At 37.2% G+C, this 19,475-nt stretch overlaps 7 protein-coding genes and 1 non-coding gene across 8 annotated transcripts; 4 read left to right on the top strand and 4 right to left on the bottom strand.

Moving 5' to 3' along the window:
* Positions 21–2,357, bottom strand: LOC104745122 (exocyst complex component EXO70B1-like). Its single transcript, XM_010466296.1, has one exon. It carries the CDS (start codon positions 2,265–2,267, stop codon positions 369–371), a length of 1,899 nt encoding a protein of 632 aa, XP_010464598.1. The 5' UTR covers positions 2,268–2,357; the 3' UTR covers positions 21–368.
* Positions 5,615–5,688, top strand: TRNAR-UCG. Its single transcript has one exon. It is a non-coding gene; the product is annotated as a tRNA-Arg (tRNA).
* Positions 6,326–7,449, bottom strand: LOC104745121 (60S ribosomal protein L35-1). Its single transcript, XM_010466295.1, has 4 exons — positions 7,339–7,449; positions 7,104–7,239; positions 6,676–6,832; positions 6,326–6,539 (listed from the first exon to the last, which is right to left on the bottom strand). Exons 1-4 carry the CDS (start codon positions 7,340–7,342, stop codon positions 6,465–6,467), a joined length of 372 nt encoding a protein of 123 aa, XP_010464597.1. The 5' UTR covers positions 7,343–7,449; the 3' UTR covers positions 6,326–6,464.
* LOC104745120 (protein SLOW GREEN 1, chloroplastic-like) lies at positions 9,111–10,250 on the bottom strand. The gene has a single exon (XM_010466294.2). It carries the CDS (start codon positions 10,176–10,178, stop codon positions 9,159–9,161), a length of 1,020 nt encoding a protein of 339 aa, XP_010464596.1. The 5' UTR covers positions 10,179–10,250; the 3' UTR covers positions 9,111–9,158.
* LOC104745119 (histone H2B.9-like) lies at positions 10,509–11,034 on the top strand. The gene has a single exon (XM_010466293.2). It carries the CDS (start codon positions 10,531–10,533, stop codon positions 10,909–10,911), a length of 381 nt encoding a protein of 126 aa, XP_010464595.1. The 5' UTR covers positions 10,509–10,530; the 3' UTR covers positions 10,912–11,034.
* LOC104764644 (UNC93-like protein 3) lies at positions 11,309–14,661 on the top strand. Its single transcript, XM_010466291.2, has 10 exons — positions 11,309–11,601; positions 11,956–12,113; positions 12,238–12,301; positions 12,393–12,506; positions 12,600–12,644; positions 12,887–13,137; positions 13,470–13,560; positions 13,654–13,766; positions 14,100–14,223; positions 14,327–14,661. Exons 1-10 carry the CDS (start codon positions 11,446–11,448, stop codon positions 14,507–14,509), a joined length of 1,299 nt encoding a protein of 432 aa, XP_010464593.1. The 5' UTR covers positions 11,309–11,445; the 3' UTR covers positions 14,510–14,661.
* Positions 14,815–15,570, top strand: LOC104745118 (dolichyl-diphosphooligosaccharide--protein glycosyltransferase subunit 4C). Its single transcript, XM_010466292.2, has 2 exons — positions 14,815–14,894; positions 15,278–15,570. The coding sequence occupies exon 2, from the start codon at positions 15,280–15,282 to the stop codon at positions 15,385–15,387; it is 108 nt and encodes a 35-aa protein (XP_010464594.1). The 5' UTR covers positions 14,815–14,894; positions 15,278–15,279; the 3' UTR covers positions 15,388–15,570.
* On the bottom strand, positions 15,658–18,516 carry LOC104745116. Its single transcript, XM_010466290.2, has 3 exons — positions 17,894–18,516; positions 17,645–17,812; positions 15,658–17,537 (listed from the first exon to the last, which is right to left on the bottom strand). The coding sequence occupies exons 1-3, from the start codon at positions 18,425–18,427 to the stop codon at positions 15,900–15,902; spliced, it is 2,340 nt and encodes a 779-aa protein (XP_010464592.1). The 5' UTR covers positions 18,428–18,516; the 3' UTR covers positions 15,658–15,899.

Genomic DNA, 19,475 nt, shown 5'->3' with positions numbered 1-19,475 from the left:
ATACGTTTTGTTAAAAAAAATGAGAAATATGACGATTTTTATGTAACTAAGTACATTTTTATGGTACAAATATTTCTCAATCCCTTGCATCATTTAGACATTACAAACAAACGTGTGGACGTACTTACTTCGATGAGGAAACATGAAGATTTACCTTCAACTGTAAAAAAAAAGAAAGAAGTAAAAAAGATCTAACCCTACTTTATGTCGTTGTCCATCACTCATTATGGAATCACAATGAGATTTGGTTTGTTGCGTAAACATAACTGCCAAAAAGAAAAAAAACATGAAAGATTAACTACTAATTAAAAGTACTTACCTTTACATTTAAGACCATTATTAATTAAACTCTTTTTTCTTTTGTAGTTTTAGGACAATGATGGCCGTGACCGACAAGATGAAGGAGAAGATGTAGATGAATTCCCAGAACTACCCTTCTCTAAGAACAAATCAGACAAAAAGTTCTCAATATCTTCAGGGGTAAATCGGACAACTGAGCTCAAGTTTTTCTTCCCTCCACCGGCTGCTGCTCCCGCCAAGACGACAGAGCTTCTCGTGTTGTAAAACTCGCGATATATCGGGACCAGCTTCCTCGCTATCGATACTTTTATCTCGTCTCGTAGCTTCGGATCAGCTACGACGCAGACACTGTGTCTAACGTACGCGTTTTCGAAGCTCTCGCTGAACTTTTCAAACCTATCCTTCACTTCCTCGGCCGTCATCTCCACCGTACGGCTCTCAGGCAACGAAGCTACAACAGGTCCCCACGCAAGCCGCTTGTAGCTACCGGCGAACTGCCTCATCTTAGCGAAATGCCTCGTGATCCAGTCCTCGCCGAGGAGTTGCCTCAAGTTCGAGGAACGCGCACGTGAGACCACGTGCTGGAGGTTGTTAGTGAGGAAGAGATACTGCACGGAGAAATCTTTGTAGTGATTAGATTTGTGATCGATCTTGCAGAGGAGAACAAGTATGAGCCAGGCGAATCTTAGGGCGAGCTCCGACGACGGCGAGTCATCGGTTTCGGAAACGTTGAAGTAAGTTTCCGGTAGCAATGATCTATCCGGCGGTGGAGATCCAGCGAGGATGTCAACAAGGACGTTGCTGTAGTCAGCTAGAAGAGAGAGGTGATCCATGACGGAGATCGTCAGAGGATGCACTCCTCCGCCGGGAACAACCACTTTCGACGAGTCTTTCTGTATCCCTGACTCGAAATCCGCCAGTAACGACCGAACCGATTCGCCGAGAGAGATTAAAGACTTGAGAGCTTGAGATCTAACGACGGAGATAGAGTCGAACGAGAAGATCGACTCGATCGCTTGCCAGTTTCCGGCGATGGAAGTGTACATGTCAAGCAACCGGAAAATCTTCTCCGGCGGCGAGTTTTTCTTGCTTGTTTTGGTAGCGATGAGCTCCGGGAATCCAAAGAGAAGAAGAGCTCCGTCGCGTGAGATGTCACTGAAACAAGACTCTCTGATTGCGTCAGAGGTTTCGAAGACGTGATCACATAGAATCTTCTCGCCTCTGAACAAAGTCTCCATAGAAACACTCACAGCTTTTAACCAGCTTCTGATCTTCAACTCCATAACCTCCCATGACATCTTTTTCACTTTCCCCGTACTCGTCTTCTCAACTTCTAAACGATAGATACCTTCGTCGATGATCGATCTCCGAATGGTTTTATATATGCTTATACACTCCTTAGCGTAACCAGAACCAATCATGCACTCAGCGATGGATTTTAAATCCGTCATGACGTTGATAGAAACCTCCTCCAGCTCGACGATGATATCACCTCCGTTGTGTGAATCTTCTACGTCTTCAGGGAAATCAGAGTAGCTAGATCTCGCTGAGGTAAGTGAAGAACGAGTAGAGACAGATTCTGGATCAAGATAAGCACGGTTCATCGAAAGAATCTGATAAAACTCTTTTTGTAACCTCTTCATAGCGATCTGCATGAGTTTATGAGCTCTCATGAGTCTCTCGGAGTTAGGATCCTCACACACCAGTACATTCATCGTCTTCTGAAGATCTTTGACTCGTTCGATGAACGTCATGGCTTCTGATTTGTCCTCGTAGAACATAGAAGTGACTTTGGCGAAAGAGGAGGTCTCAGTGTTCCATCTCTCGATTATGTCGGCGGCAGACTCGATCACTCCGTAGATCGCTGCTGATTCTAAACTCTGGCGTGGCGTTAACGTAAGAGGAGGCTGTTGATTCGACGGCGTTACGGCGACGCAGCATATGTTTATCATCGGTTTCCTCATCATCAAGTCGTCGTGGAAATTTCTAGAGACTTCAAAATTTTCGTGGTGGTTGTCGTCGTCGTTGATAGAAAATATTTGTAAAGTGGTGGTGTGATAAGAGTTATAATGAGAGGAGAAGATCGAGTCGTTGAAGGGGGGTATTTATAGAAGAAATCAAAACAGCGTTGGGACGACGTCGTTAAACTTAAAATTTTTGTGGACGAAAAATGTTATTGTTGTTGTTGACCTTGACTTTTGCCGATTGTGGTTTACTTTTTGGGCCCTACACATATTGAGTGCTTTCCCTGATTTTGTGTGTCCTTTCCCTAGATATGACGTGAATTTTTATTTTTATTTTTATTTTTACCGCTTGGTAGTAATAAAATCCATTTATAAAGTATACGACTATTTTTAGAAAGTAATTAAAAAATGACTTCACGACTAAACAAACAAAATCCATTTACTTTTTTCTCATTATTATACAATTTTATTTCAATTGTCAAAGTAATTCTTAAACGTGACTACGTAAGCGTTTATCAACTATGAATATATTTTAGTATATGCTACATTGCTACTATGCTTGATCCTTGAGCCGTCAATTACATAACCTAGAATCTTGGTTACTTTTGGTTGTGGAACACAATTTATCTTGCACGAAAATATATTCATAATTTGGAAAAATAAATGATTAAAAGAATAGGTCAATGGAACGCGTCACCCCAATGTCGAAAAAATTATAGATGTTGACACCATGAGCTCAATTTATAACGACTTGAGTAAATTACAATGAGAGATTTATATAGTCTCTGTTACATAAACAAAATTTCTTTCCTTTTTTATCTTTTCTAAACTTGCGTGCATCCTTTCTTAGGGTTTGAAATATATGCACACTAATATAGTTATGTTGTTTCTTTTTTTCTCATATTGAACATATGTAAGGTTCCCGGTTTCAATATGCGAGTTCTCACAACTTTTCCATCAAATAAAGGGTTGTATTTTACATGTTTTGATGTAAATGTTTAAAAAGAATTAAAATAAACAATTTTTTTCTTTTAAAATTTTAATACAAGAAATCACATCATGATCTTAAATTCAATCTAATCCATATACAAGTATACAATCTACAAGATTAGCTATAGTTAAAGTTACTTATTTTGTAAATAAATGATCATCATTGATACGTAAGATAGTTAGAAATTAAAATCTTCGATAATGATACAATGGAATGGACTAAGAGAATCACATTTTTTCAACCACGTGTTAACTACGTATATATAGATAATTTTTTTTGTCAACAATTTGTTATAGATAGATAGCTTATATATCAAATAAGATGATAGCCTATCCATATTCATATGTGGATTCGAGTTTACAAAATGATTTTAAAATAGTGATCAAATCTTCTCATCAAAGTCAAATTCAACTTTAAATAATTGCAAGTCCTAATAATATCAAATAGTGATACATCTAACATCTTTGCTTAGCCGCTGACATATATATACACTGTTTCATCGAGACTTATATTATGAAAAGTAATCTAATACCATTTTAATATTACTACGGAAAAGGTTGGTACGCCACAAATGCGTCAAACCAAAATATAGTTTTGCTTGTTTTGTTTGTCTGTCTGTCAAGGATTCTAGTAGATTAATCATTATACCGAGTAAGTATTAGTATATTATATAAATTTGCGAAAATTCATGAGATATTACTTGGAAGATAAGCATTTACGAATCATCATCTAGCCAATCGAAAATCAAACCTATTATGACAATATTGATTTTCTGAGCAGTTTATGGTCTAGTGCTAGGTACTTAATTAGATTCAGGATAAAATGCAAATTCGTTTAAAAAAAATAGTAGTCATCTCTATACACAAAAAGTGATATAATTAATAAATGTAACATTATAAATTCCTAAAATATTGATATTATAAGAGCCTAGTCCAATGGTTAAATTCATTTAGGGATTAATGAATCATAATTTGAAAATTAATTAAATTTGATCATTGTTAGCAATGTCTAAACGTCTTAATTTACAAGAAGATCTGAGTTTTTATATGTCGGATAAATCCAAATTATGGTAAAGAGAGTTTCTGATTATTAAAAGAAAACAAATTCGTCATTATCTTTGATTTTCTTTCGTGTGTTTCAATTCAACTGACAAGGCAACGTAGATGAACCCCCTTTTTAGTCATGAACCTTTGGTGCATATTCACATGCATGTCTTGATAACTTGATATTGACCTCATAATATTTGCTGGCTCAGTTTATTCCAAGGTTATGATTGGTGGTGTTGCATGTTGCTATAAACTTTTACACAATTTTCCAATTTTTTACGGTTGTTCTTCGATGACTTGTCCGTATACGTAAACTCAAGAGTCACTATCGTGACTCACGACAAAGTACGCCCGTTTGAAAAATGGACCAAGCAATAATTACAAAATTTATTAAAATTGAAATTCCAATTAAAAACTTGAATTAGGCTCCAAGAGCATCATGCATGCATTAAAATAGCAATATAAGCATTAGTTCATATACAATGACTTTTATATCAAAAGTGTTCAAAACCATGTGAAACTTTTCATTTTCTTGTTATCTTCTATAAAATTAATTTATGGTATACTAATCGTCATGAAGCAAATAAATTAAATTCATAATTATAGGTTTTATAAATATATGTATGGAATATAACAATCCACGATATATATATATATATATAGTGGCTATCCTTTCTAGTCTCAAATAAACGAAATTTACATATGAAATAAACCACATAAACATTTCTCTAATCCTTCCACCGACTAATTCCAATTATAGAAGAAATAAATTTCGTATTACAAATACTATTTCATATTACAATGATTACAATCTCATGACATCTTAATTATTAATGTTGATGTAACATTCAATTACACATTACACACAGAAAGATTTATCGATGTGTGAGTATATATTTCACCATTCAGACCAATTTTTTTTTGGAATAACATTGCTTAACTGATTTACTAATTTTATCAATGATATGTGAATGGTACCACTCCAAGAAAATATTCGAAGTATCTGTATTCATCCCATATAGCCAAACTATACTAAATATTTTCTTGAGTGGTACCATTCAAAGTATATTTTCATACCGTATAGACAACGTAACGATACTCGATACTGAGTGGTACCATTCACATTTTTCTGTAAGTAATAACGTTTTCGTTACTTTTTTTTATACGTTTGGTTAAATAATTAAATAAAATAAAATAATAAATCTAATAATAATTATGATTGGGAATATCGCTTATCCAAAAGGTCCCAAACCCAAAGAGTACGTTTAGAAATTATAATAATTATAATACAAAAACATACAATTCTAACGAAAGACCGCATAGCGCAGTGGATTAGCGCGTTTGACTTCGGATCAAAAGGTCGTGGGTTCGACTCCCACTGTGGTCGTTTTGTTTTTATCCCCATAGATTTTTGATTGTTTTTGATAATTATTTTTTTTGTTTTTTTTTTGGGTTTGAGTGGGGGAAAAAGGTCAACTGACCAATTTACAAACCGACGAAAGCAGACGTAATTATCGTAAACGGATGCATCATCATCATGCTCCGACTTCCGACTCGTTCACTTCAAAGTTCAAATCAAAACGAAAAATAGAGGAAAAAAACAAAAAAAGTATCATATTTTCTTGTTTTATTTGCTTTCTGCAACATTGTATTACTACCACATTCTTAACAGATTCCTTTGTATTCACATAATTGATGTTAGTCTTCTGATATTTTGACACATGTTCTCTTAGTATATATATATTCAACAATGTTGACAACCTATACTGCGATGTTTTCATCCATTTCTGATTTCTTTGCCAGTTCATGTTCATCTAAACCTACATTATTAACACAACCACCGCAATACTGTAGACAGTTTGAACACGTAGCGATTGAAGATAACTATTTGAAGCGTGCAACAAATGTCAAATTGAAATTGTATCTATCCAAAAGTTTCCTATAAAATAAAATTAAAAAACCCTATTTACTCTACAGTCCATTTCGTAATATATTTTTCTTTGAGTTCATCAAAAACTTGGAAAAGATAAAACCAAAGGGATCATCAATAGGAACCAAAATCCAAGTATCTGAAACTGTTTGATACGATAACACAAGTGAATAACAAGAACAAGTTTCCATCAAAACAAAAAGCTGAAACAGTTTTCTAGTAGGCTAAGAAAATTAAACTTTGATAGCGTACTTCCTGATTGGGAAGTACATCTCTTTCTTCTTCTCACGCTCAGTCTTCAAAGAGGCCTGAAACGCCAAGTACAAGACAAAAGAACATAAGCATTCGTAGTAACCAACAAAACACATTAAACAAGAACAAGAACAAGTTATTCCCAACTATACAAATGATTGTGAGTTTTGATTTAGCTAACTAGAGACAGACCTGGTGTTTGGTGAGGCGTCTGCGGATAGCACGAGTCTTCTTGGGACGAAGATCAAGAGGAAGCAACTTCTTGTTCTTGTATGCTTCTCTTAGAGCAGACTTCTGCTTCTGGGATGACACTGTCAATACCTGAGCAATGGATTTACGCACCACCTTGCTGCATATTACAATATCACAAATTACAAAACATCAGATTCAACAAATCCAAACCAGGAAAAATGTCAAAACCAAAACCACATTCACACTCTCGACAAGACAGTTATATGATTCATATAAGCTAACTCTAATTTCTAATATCCCAAGGACATAGCAAATTCGAATAAGAGAATAGCTTCTGCAGATTTCAATTTAGAATCCTATTTAGACTACTCCAAATCTAGAAATGATTCAAAGCTACAATCGAAACCTAAAAGTTTATCGATACGTACATTTTGGAGAGTTTGTTTGGAGCACCACCGGTTACTTTGGCGACACGGAGGAGAGCGAGCTCAGCCTTAAGCTCCTTAAGCTGGTTTTGAAGATCGACCTTCGACTTGTCCCTCAGTTCGTGAACCTTAATCCTCGCTAACAAAAACGAAACAAAACAAAGATTCATCAGACGCAATACTTTCTATGAAGAACGAAATAGATTGAAAATATTTAAGGGATTAGCCATCGCCATACCCATCGTGGAGCTTGTGACTTTGTTGTGTTCAACTTCTGCGCCGCTGCTTGTTCTTCTTTTTGGCTCCGAGGTTCAGAAACCCTAGTTATTGAGTGAAGGGGGATTATATATGAAGCCTCTTTGTTTGTTGAGAGAAATAAAAAGCCCTCCTAGTCTCCTAATTGGGTCTTATTAAGCCCATAGTTTTTATTCATAGTATAGCTAAGGAAATTACTAAATGGGCCTTAGCGTGCAAACAAAAACAAAATTAAAATATTGTTGTTGGATGTTCATTGCATTTGCAACTAATCTCAATCACTAAGATTTGGGTATTGTTTGGTTTTGTTACACTAGTTAGATAATTTGATTAATCACTTATGAGACACTTTTTAAGGTCTTATTAGATTTTCTTATAAAGCTGATTTGATGCTTCAGCATCGAGTATATGAGATTATATAAGATGGTGTCAAACCAAATTACAAAAAAAAACAAAAAAATTGTAAGAAAAGAGGACTGGGCATGTAGAAAAAATGATAATGGCGGAAAACAGCCTCACCAGAAATCATTTAACAGGACTACCTTTCGGTTGTGGTAGTTCTTGACTAGAGAAGTTTCTAATCAAAACATAAGGATGAGCAGACCACCAGTGGAGACACAAGCGACGGATCTCAGGGCATGAAAAAGAGTAGATCGAGTATAAGGAGGAGGCTAATCTTTTGTTGACAAAAAATAAAAATAAATAAATTTGTCTACCGGTAAATTAATTTGTCTAGTAGTACAATATTAAATTTGTCTACCAGTTAGTTAACTTAAATTTAGTTTACAATTTAAACTTTTCTAACAGTAAATTAATTTGTCTATCAATAAAATAAATTTGATTTATAATACTAAAATAAAGTTAACTTGTCCACAAAATTGTAGAATAAAAAGTTGTCAAATAATACTAAAATTTTTATTTTGAAAAAACTAGCTTGTCTACCAATTACAAACAAATAATTACAAAAAAAATAATTAAAAAGGATGAAAATGCATAATTAAAGACTTGAGAGAGCAGTGAATCAAGGTGGTGGGAAAAAACCAAAATATTGACAAAATTATAAATAAATAAAATGAGATCAATCGGTCAATACTTATAAAATTATAATAGATTGAAAGTTCAAGTTTGCACAGGTTTTGTTACTCGTTCGGTCTCATATTTTTATATAATAAAATAATGATTAGATCAAATAATAAATAAATCAATGCCGATGACGAAAACTAGTTATTGAAAAATAGGATTTTTGTTAGTTCACCGGTTACCTTGAACAGATCCTAATCTCATAGCCATTATGTCATGTCGATCACGATGCTAAAGAGTAATGACTCAGATCCATCAAATGGTAGTAGCAAGAAAATGTGCTAAACCATATGGCTCATTGGTTGTAGACAGTCCAATGTCAACCCACTCCAGCATTCCCCAAATCTCTCTCTTTTGGCGTTTTTCGATCGCAAATTCCGCACACCAAATCATTGTCTCTTTATGGTTTTTAGCCACCACATACTCTTCCCACAAAACTTGGCTATGTCTTCGCTAACAGCCAAAAGCATCAAGAATTGGGGGATAAGATGAGTTCAAAAGAGAGAAGCCTCAAAAGCAAAGTAAACGAACGTGACCATTCCATATGCATCATCTTTTCTGGTTTCATCACATTGATCAGCGCAATATTTTTAAAACCTTAAACAAGCAAATGAAGCCTCCATGCGAACTGTTAAAATCACCAATCTTTCAACAAATTAAAGTGCTCAAGTCAGATCACAATACACAAATCACAAAAGTGTTATAGTTACTTTTTTTTTATAATTACACAAACTTGCCGAAAAAGAAAGAAGCGACAAAAAGCCTAGAAAAGGTAGCTAAATAGCAGAAGACATTATCATAAGCTTCCATTGCTCCCCATTCCTTTTTATCCATGGGAGTGTCTAGGTACCAATGATTCTCCGGAAGAATCCTAGCAACTTGCTCGAACTGCTTCTTAGCTTCGTCTTCCTTCTTTAACAATGTATACACCAATCCTTGAAACAGATACACCTTATAATCTTCCGGATCCTCCTTCACTAACTCTTCGCATATCCTTAATGCTTCGACCGTGTTACCTTCGAGAACCCTAATCTGCGCGATCAACATCCTCAAACCGCGAATCTCTTTCGTCTTCTTCTTCATTTCCTTGCACCTTCGAATAGCGTATTTGATCCTCTTCTCTGCTTGTAATAGTTTCGGCTTAGAGTCGTAGTACTCCATCACCAAGTAATGTAATGCATCTACACGAATAGGATCCGTCAAAAGAATCTCTTCGAATGCTTTGATTGCTAATTTGTTTTTGTTGAAGAAGGAAAGTATCCTAGCTTTCATAACCGGCCATTTTTGTTCTTGAGGCTCCACATCGATCAGACGGTTCATAATCTCTATCGCTTGGTCACATTTATCGGACTCGAACTTTATTTTAGCTAGCGATATTAAAGCTTCCACATCGTTCGAATGCGTCTCGAGGTGTTTCTTGAGCGTCGTCTCTAACACGGTAGTAACTGGAGTCGTCGTCGCGGCTGGTTTCGTGATGCGGAAGTGGAAAGAGGATACTGAGAACAGAGCTAAGGCTGCGGCTGCGGTGAGGGTGATGAAGGTGGTTTTAAGAAGTGTTCGTTTGGGATTTGATGGAGATGATGAAGATGATGATGAAGCTCTGATGGCGACGACGACCGGTGTTGACTTTGCTTGGTCTCTGTATAAACGAGGAAACGAAAGATTTTGAGGAGCTTTTCTGACGAGGTTGATCTGAAGGTTATACTTCGGCATACAGTATTGAAACTTCGCCGTAGACGCCATTTTCGCTTCTGATCAAAACTCTATAAACCAAACAAGTCAACCCCTGAAATTGGTAAAGAGAAGAACAGAGCAAGATCCAGTTCGAAAAGCGAGGCAAGGATTGAAACTACGTCGTCTTATAAAAGGCCAAGGCCCATTTAGAGAAGCCCAAAATTAATTCGGTTCCTCTAGTGAAATCAACCGTAGATTATTTCTTTATCGACGTACATAACGAAGCCACGTTAGCGATCTTTGTCTTTTGTAACAGTAACCAATCATGTTAGTATCAGTACCTCTATATATATAGATTAGATCATAGATACTTCGGTTACACTTGTATTTTGTAGAAATCTTAAGAGTCATATCAAAATCAATGGCACCGAAGGGAGAGAAGCAACCAGCGGAGAAAACATCGGCGGGGAAGAAGATCATGAAAGAAGGAGGGAGCGAGAGTAAGAAGAAGAAGACGAAGAAGAGCACAGAGACGTACAAGATTTACATATTCAAAGTGTTGAAACAGGTTCATCCTGATATCGGTATCTCTGGGAAAGCCATGGGGATCATGAACAGTTTCATCAACGACATATTCGAGAAACTCGCTCAGGAATCGTCGCGGTTGGCTAGGTATAACAAGAAACCCACCATCACATCCCGGGAGATCCAAACCGCCGTGAGGCTCGTGTTGCCCGGTGAACTAGCGAAACATGCCGTGTCCGAGGGTACCAAAGCCGTTACTAAATTCACCAGTTCTTAAGATATATTTCTTAATTTTCCCTTTGATTTTGTCTTTCCCTAGTTTGGGATTGATATTATTCTGGTTTGGCTGATATTGTAATCCCTTGATCTTAATGTAATAAAAGATATATATTGAAATTTCGACACTCTTCTATATGTGTTTGAGTTTGACATTGATTTAATTTTTACGTTACGATACATTCTAATTTTTTGTAGTATGATCTGATCGGTTCTTTAGTTTTCCCGGGAAGTAAACTGAAATTATTATCTGGAAGTTGTTTTAGTGGGCTCAGCCCAACACTATTCTCGATTCAGTCTAAACCGATTAAAATTGAAAACTTCAAACAATACCGGAATATAATAAACCAAACCGGAATTAAATTGTACCGGACCATTCACCAGTCTAGGAAGTTGCAATTGCAAATCTCTGTAATGGACTGCTTGTATTCCATCGGAGGAATCTATCTCTCTGTCTACAGAGTTTGACTTTCACTCTCCGTGGAGCTCCTCCGCTCATTTTTCCCGGAGGTGTTGGCCGGAACAGTTCTCCTCCATGGATTCTCGAGCCGACGAGGAGGCGCCGTTGGTCTCTGGTGAGGATCGTAAGGGAAAGAGCTACACAAGGGATGTTCATATCCTCAGCATCTCCTTTCTTTTAATCTTCCTCGCCTATGGTGCTGCTCAGAACCTTGAAACTACCGTTAATAAGGTTCCCTCGATCTTAACATTTATTCAGAGTGTCGAAGTTGATTATTATTTATTAGTTTTTGAGGAAATCAGAAGCAATGAGTAGAGGAAAAATGCAATTTTTTGAATTTGTGATGGATGTTTGAATTTTGTTTATTGTGAGAGGATAAATTATGCTGGCATTTTGTATTGATGGATCTTGAGAGTAATATGAATTTAGGAGACATGACCCGTGAGACTGTTGGATATAATTATGTTGAGACATGATATTGTCTTTTGTTCTGAGGATCACAGTGTGTAAATTTGTTTGTTTGTGTGTGTGTGTGTGTGTGTGTGTGGTGATAGTTGAGTTGTTTACTTGTTTTGATTCTTTCAGGATTTGGGAACAATATCTCTAGGGATATTGTATGTGTCCTTTATGTTTTGTTCCATGGTTGCTTCTGTGGTTGTCCGGTCAATGGGATCAAAGAATGCTCTGGTTTTAGGAACTACAGGGTATTGGCTCTTTGTCGCTGCCAATCTCAAGCCATCATGGTATTCTCATTTGTTCTCTTGTCTTTATGCCTAGCTCTTTCTTCTTTTGGCTATAGAGAATCTTTTAGTCTTTCTGTCACTTTTGACACTTTCTTCCTTGACTTAAATTGGTGTTTGGTTCTAGGTTTACTATGGTACCAGCTTCTTTATATCTTGGATTTGCAGCTTCAATAATTTGGGTTGGCCAGGTACAACTACATGTTCTAGTTTATTAATGTTAATTATTTGGATATTTACTGAATTTTTAGACCTTAACTCAAATTGCATTGGCTGCATTAGGGAACATACCTTACATCAATTGCGAGAAGCCATGCTAAAGATCATGGCGTGCATGAAGGTTCGGTAATTGGTGTGTTCAATGGGGAATTTTGGGCTATGTTTGCCTGCCACCAGGTCCATGTTTGTTTGATAATTTTTTTTTAAAGCTCATTCTTTTTGATACTATAAATTCTTATTCTGACACATTTCATGTCAATCGTTTTGTAGCTGTTTGGGAATCTCATCACACTTGCATTGCTGAAAGATGGAAAGGTACTAACTTTTATTTTCTGTTGACAGCAATCTTTTAGAATGTATCAGAGTTCTAGTTTCATATTCATGATGGCTTCCTTTTTGTTTAATTTCCATCGCGTTAGTATAACTTGACTACTGTTTAACGAAGTAACTATTCCCAACTATTGGATAGCAGACCATTGTTTTCTGTTTAAATTTTATGTTTCCCTTTCTAGTTGGGTAGCCCCACCATTGTTTTCTTCTTGTTGACATGACTGTAGGAAGGAAGCACCAGTGGCACTACCTTATTGATGTTGGTGTTTCTCTTCAGTATGACATTAGGAACAATACTAATGTTCTTCATTCGGAATATTGACGGAGAAGACGGAAAAGAAAATGTGGGTTCTCCTGTGGGATTAGTTGATTCCTTGGTTTCTCTTCCAAGAATGATAATCACTCCTTTGCTCGACATACGTATGCTACTGATTGTCCCACTCCTTGCATATTCCGGATTGCAACAAGCATTTGTTTGGTATGTCTCTCAACAAACTGTATATACATTCCTTGTGTTCCCTTTTTTGTCACAAGGATAGCATTAAATGGAGTATTGTCACTGCGCTCACCTAGGATTCAGACTTAAGCCAGTGATTAGGATTTATTCTGCAGGTCAAAGTTAACATTGGGCCCTAGATAACGTTCACAAAATTCCTTGTGGTGGTTGGAGTCTCAGGCTCTTAGCATTGAATAGTTGTTTCGAACCTTGAATTAAGTTTACATTTATTGTCAGCGAAACCAGCAAAAGTTTATTTTTTGCGTAAGATATACTGACTAATATACATACATCTTACGTTTTCCACTCTATAGGGCTGAGTTTACAAAGGAAATTGTTACGCCAGCGATTGGTGTCTCGGGTGTTGGTGGGGCGATGGCAGTTTACGGAGCTCTTGATGCAGTTGTAAGTTTAAAGGACAATTCAAAAATCATACTTTTTACTGGCCTAGGTTTTATGAGCTTAATCCTTATTTTTTCCTGATGTGAATCATTCTAGTGTTCAATGACTGCTGGACGGTTTACCTCTGGTTTGTCATCAATCACCTTCATAGTTTCTGGTGGAGTTCTTGCTCAAGCTTCTATATTTCTCTGGATTCTTCTTGGGTACAGGTACGTTACTTTCACACCTTGTTAACTACCATGTTCACCAATCGTTTCACTCAAACCAATAACAACTTGGAGAATATTTAGTCCAGAACTCCTAATATTTGTGTTTTCATGAAATGGTTTCCTGGTAGAACTTCATTACAGGTATTTTTATGTAAATTGTGGCATTGATCAAGCAACTTCCTTTTAGAAATATGCCGATTTCTTTGTCATATATGTGAAATTGTTTGTGCTGGAGTCAGGTTCTTTTACTGAAGATAATTAGGAATTGTATGAAACTCACAACTGACAAGTGATTTTAAAGAAGCTAAACTATGGTGTGATATGATGATGCAGGCAAACAAGCGGACTACTTGGAACAGCTTACCCACTAATAATGGCGGCGATATTAGGAATTGGTGACGGAATATTAAACACTCAAATCAGTGCTCTCCTCGCATTACTCTTCAAGCATGACACGGTATACATCACCATCATGATTAGTCTCATAATTTACTGAAAAACATGACAAATCATCCTCTAAAACCCTCTCTCCTTTGTTTGTTGTAATTGTGTGGAAAAAGGAAGGAGCGTTTGCGCAGCTAAAAGTATGGCAGAGCGCAGCAATAGCGATAGTGTTCTTCTTAAGCCCGTACATATCACTGCAAGCAATGGTCATAGTGATGCTCGTTATGGTCTGTGTCTCACTTGTCTCATTCCTGTTTTTAGCTCTCAAGGTAGAAAAGGTCTTCACCCACGACGAATGAATGACGCTTTGATCTGTTTACGTTTGGGGGATAAACACAAAGTGTGAAAAGCTTAAAACACTATTCTCAATTCAATTGTAAAGAAAAAATACATGTTAATGCTTATAATGTCTCTGAAATTTCTATATAACCAGCGTTATGCAACTTTTCAATGCTTTTTCATTACGTCTTCTTGATATGAGATTTGTACCGAACCGAAATTGACCAAATTAATTCACAATAACCAAATCAACAAGAAACGACGTCGTTGGAGTCATGTGCTTTCACTTTAAAACATCTTCAGAGAGACTTCAACGTTGAAAAAACACAACACATATATCACAAGAGCTCTCTTCTCTGCTCCTCCAGAATTGTCTTTCACGAGAATTCTCTGCGCTTTCCAAAGGTAAAATGATCGGTGATTTCTGTGGGATTTTTCATATCTTTGTTAACGATTTCGATTTTTGGGTAATTAGATCTCCAGTCTCCCTAGGGTATTACACAGTGATCTGAGCAAAAGCGCCTTTGTTTCATTTTACTGGCTATCAGATTCAATCAATTTCGGTTTTTGGTTTTCTTATTGGATCCATTAAAAAACACAATTTGGATTCATTATAATGTATAACCGCAATTGTTGATGCTAATTGTGATAAAAGAGTTTTGAGTTTGTTAAAAAGAGTTGATTTTTGTGAATATCTGTTTTGGTTATATAGTCTTTCATCACATGATGAGCAGCTTCTCTCTTTAAATTCTAATATCCTTCAATGGGTTTATTTGTAAATGTTACAGAGATGTTTGACGATCAAGATCTGGGCTTCTTTGCCAATTTCCTTGGAATCTTCATTTTCATTCTGGTGATAGCCTACCATTTCGTTATGGCTGACCCTAAATTCGAATAGAGAGATGAGCTTCAAATTCACTAGTAGTCTCTGATATGTCAGAATTGATATATAGTTGATGTATGTTGACAATGTGGTTTTAGCTGGAGAAGTCTCTCTCTTTTTTGTAGTCTTGTTATTCACATACTTTGGTAATTCACTATAAAAGGCTTTTTTTTTATATAGAGCAATTTCCGCGTTTTACTTGTTAAATTATGCCTGATTTACTCAGCTGTGAGGGTTGGTGAAACTTTTGCTGTTTATGTTTGTTTGGGTTTACATGCTCATTGATACAATGATCAACCACGAGGCCTGAGTTCTTTCACTGATAAGGGAGAAAGCAGACAGAACTTGATGAATGTTCTTTGTTCTGTTTGCAGGGTTTCTAACAGTTGTTGCGCTATAGTAACGATTTGCTTCGTTTTAGCGACAATTCTCTCTGTTTTTACATTAATTTTGTACACTCAATGTTTCTTACATCATGGTTTCTGCTATAGTGTTACTAAACATTCTCTAGGATTCTCTTCCAAAAATCAAGTTGTATGGGTTATTTCTGTCACAATACATATTGTTTCTTGCATCAGTCTGCTAATGCAAAACCCTAGACTGCTCAAACATAGAGCAGTTTCACTCTTCTTGAGCACCTCTTCAGCTGTGTTATCACTTATCTTGTCAGTTGCTTCCTTCAGTAGCATTACGAAAGAAGCCGAAAACCTCTCTGCATCATCCTGGCTTGGACCCAACTCCATGTTTGAGTAGTTTTCGTTTGATGTTGTTGTTCCTGCTTCAACATCGTGGCATATCTTTCTCTTCTGCAACTCCTTTTGGAGCCTTGCTTGCGACTTGGTTATGTTGATCTCTTTTAAGCATTTCACCGAAGGGTTAAGCTTTTCTTGGAAGGCTCTCAGGTCATGAGTGATGTTGTCCCAAGGAAACACAAGGTTTGGTTGAACTCCAGATAGGTTTTTGAGGCCATCACAAACATAGAGACAAAGATCAGATATCTTCGAGAAAGAGCCCAAAAGCTTGTAGTAACTGACCGTGTTTAATGGGCGGAGGAATGGAATCTTAGGCTCTGTTAAGGCTTCTCCTGTTAACCTCTCTAATGCGTCTACATGAGATTTGAGTTTTGCCTGTCTTTTCCTCAAATCTGTAACCGATGCCATTTTCTGGTTCTTCTCCTCAGAACAAAGAACCAGTGATTGGATGCAATCTAAGAGGGCATCAAGACAGTGGCTAAGCTCGGTTCTTGCAAGGGTTGCTGCTCTCACAGGAGTGACGAGAATCTCCCCAAAGACAAAACAGAGCAACCCAATTGAAGCTTCAACAATGCGAGTGATCGCAAACTCAGTTGGAGCTCCATAATTCCTCCTTCCAAGTATCAACAGTGCAGCAATGGCAGCTGTGACTCCTCCAGGCTGGCCATAGACTTTGCTGTGCCTCATGAAGACGGCGAGGATTATCCAAGGGAGCAGAGGTAAGAACCTGAATTCTTCTAGTCTATGGAAAACAAAACAACATAATAGACCATAGACTGATCCCATCGCTGTCCCTTGTAGACGAGAATTTGCCACTGTTAATGTTGCTTGCCTTCCGCTTACAAGGCTAATGGCTACAGTTAGACCCGACCAATACCCGTTCTGTTTGTTATACATAATACCAAACAGAACAGCAAGGCCTAGAGAAATCGAGCACTTGAATGCAAAGACAAACTTTTCTCTGGCCATCCAGACACATAGAATGTTCAAAACCTTTTTGGTCATGGACAATCCTTCGTTTTCTGGATGAGTTTCTTCCTCCGTGTTACTCCTATTTACAGAGTTACTATCTTGTCTCACAGATAACGAATCACCTCTGAAGATTTTGACGCAGTATCGGAAGAAACAAACCGGTAAAGCTGCAGTGGACAGAGACCCAGCCTCAAGATGCCAGTCTAGACTATCTTGAGACTTAAGAGTAGATGATGACTGTGGAGCAATATGTGTTCTTGGACCTTCTAAGAGACGAGTCACTTCATCACGGTTCATGCCTTGAGGAAAGGAACTGCAAGAACCCAATGCCAGCTCTAGCCCCCTCATCAGAAATTCTGTTGCATGCAGTTTCTCCGCAGGATCCAACTTCTGCTTCCTTCTCAAGAATCTTGTATCTGGTCTCTCCCATGCCAAACGATCCTGTTTCCAAAGAATAGATATGATTAGTCCATGAGCCAAAACAAAAAAAAAGATTTACAGATTTCTAACAATGATTATGTTTAAGTTTCTTAAGACAGTTGGCTTACATGGTGGATTTTGATGCTCTTGAGTATGTTTTTTGCTGCTGCAGACAATGAAGCAGCCCGTGTGATCAAAACCTGAGCTGTAGTGTTGTCTCGAGCCATCATGACATCGACGAATAAATTCAACCTCTCAAGAGCAGTTTCAGCATATAATTCGCAACCCTTGCTCATCTGTAAACCATTTAAAACCTAAGGTAAGTATTTTGTGACGTGTCATCGTCATGAATAAGGAATAATAATCTCAAGACTCACCTGACTATGAGCTAGCCTTGGAAACGGGAGAAGCACGGCTAGGATAGAAGCGATGGCTCCAAGTGCTGTACTGGCCGCCAAATGAACCGGGAGCATGAAAACATGAGCCACCTCTCCATTGAACACCGCAAAAGTCACGTAGACGACAACAATTTGTCCAAAGGCAATCCGTTTTGTCAGAAGACTTGTGGAAACAGGAAAAGCCACGATGAAAGACGCTAGGGCCACAGCAACTGGAGCCACCAAGCCATTTCCTAGTGAAGCTGGTCCAACCACCAAGACACTCACTAGTACAATGGCTGTTGTCTGAAAAGTGGCCAAAGAGACATCAACACAGCACTTGAGTACTTCACCATATGTTGGTTCAGCATCGGAGAGCCAGATCAGGATTGTTGTCAAGTAAGAGAAGGCTGGAAACGTTGTGAAGTGTTTTAGTGGTTTAGGAGCGTACAAAGTTGTCATGCTCACGATGAGACAAGCCATGGCGGTTCTCAGAGCCAGGCCAAGTCGCTCTAGCCATGTTGTGTCACGCATTCTTTTTATGGATTGTTTTTGTGGATTTTTATGTAAGGATACTTGTTTGATGAAGATGATGAGATGAAGGTTATGGTGAGCAAGAAGACTACGTATAAATAAGGTGTGATGGGATTTAGAGTGTTAATGTCAAAGAGTTAAGACTTATGAGCAGCTGTCTTTTACGTGTAATTTCATTTTCTATATTTTGTACTAAAGGAACCAAAGTAAACCAGACTCAGTAATGCCACATAAACAAAAGGGGGCAAGAGAAACTAAATTAAAGCAACTGACATTTTAGATAGTGTGGGTTTACGCTATGCCATATACATATAGGTGTAAGGAAATACTGAATTAAACCGATTGGTCTTATGGTATAGTTTAGGCCATGCTAATATACATTTTAGGTAGCGTATGTATAGGGTTTTCGGTTTGGTTTTGGTTAGATAGTTGATATTTTCGGTTTATAAAAATATAAGAACCAAACTTGATATCAAATTTATTTCGGTTCTAATACATTTTGGACAGATTTGAACCATATAGGGGTAGGATGAAAACGAGTTAAACCAGCTGGTTTCATACCAAAGAAAAAACCAAAATGTTTTGGTTTCAAAAAATTGACAAATCTATATTTTTCTCCAAGTTTCTCGAGATGTTGGAAATGTAATGTTCACCACGTAATCGACCTTTCATTTTCTCAATTTGAAAGTTCATCGACGGAAGAAAAGGGCAAAGAGATTTGATTTTAGAGATAATATTGTCAAAAGCGTAACTCAATTAATAATGGAATAAGACAAAGGAGAAGGAGTTGGCCGTATGAAAGACATAAGTCTCATCAACAACAAGAACAGGTCGAGTGCGAGAAGAGAGCATTAATCACAAGCTGCACGCTTCATGGTTAGTATTATGTCCTCTTCGCCAGGGAATTTGAAAGGAAGAATTAATTTGGTCCTACAACTATGATATACTTGGTACTTGTACACCCTATTCTATTTTCATTCATGGATGCAACTTCCTATGCCACAAAAAATCGTTTTTAAAAGAATTTAAAATCTGAAAATAAGTTCCC

Source organism: Camelina sativa, chromosome 15, assembly GCF_000633955.1.
Source record: "Camelina sativa cultivar DH55 chromosome 15, Cs, whole genome shotgun sequence".
Classification (NCBI taxonomy): Eukaryota; Viridiplantae; Streptophyta; class Magnoliopsida; order Brassicales; family Brassicaceae; genus Camelina; species Camelina sativa.
This window is presented reverse-complemented; position numbering and strand designations above follow the sequence as displayed.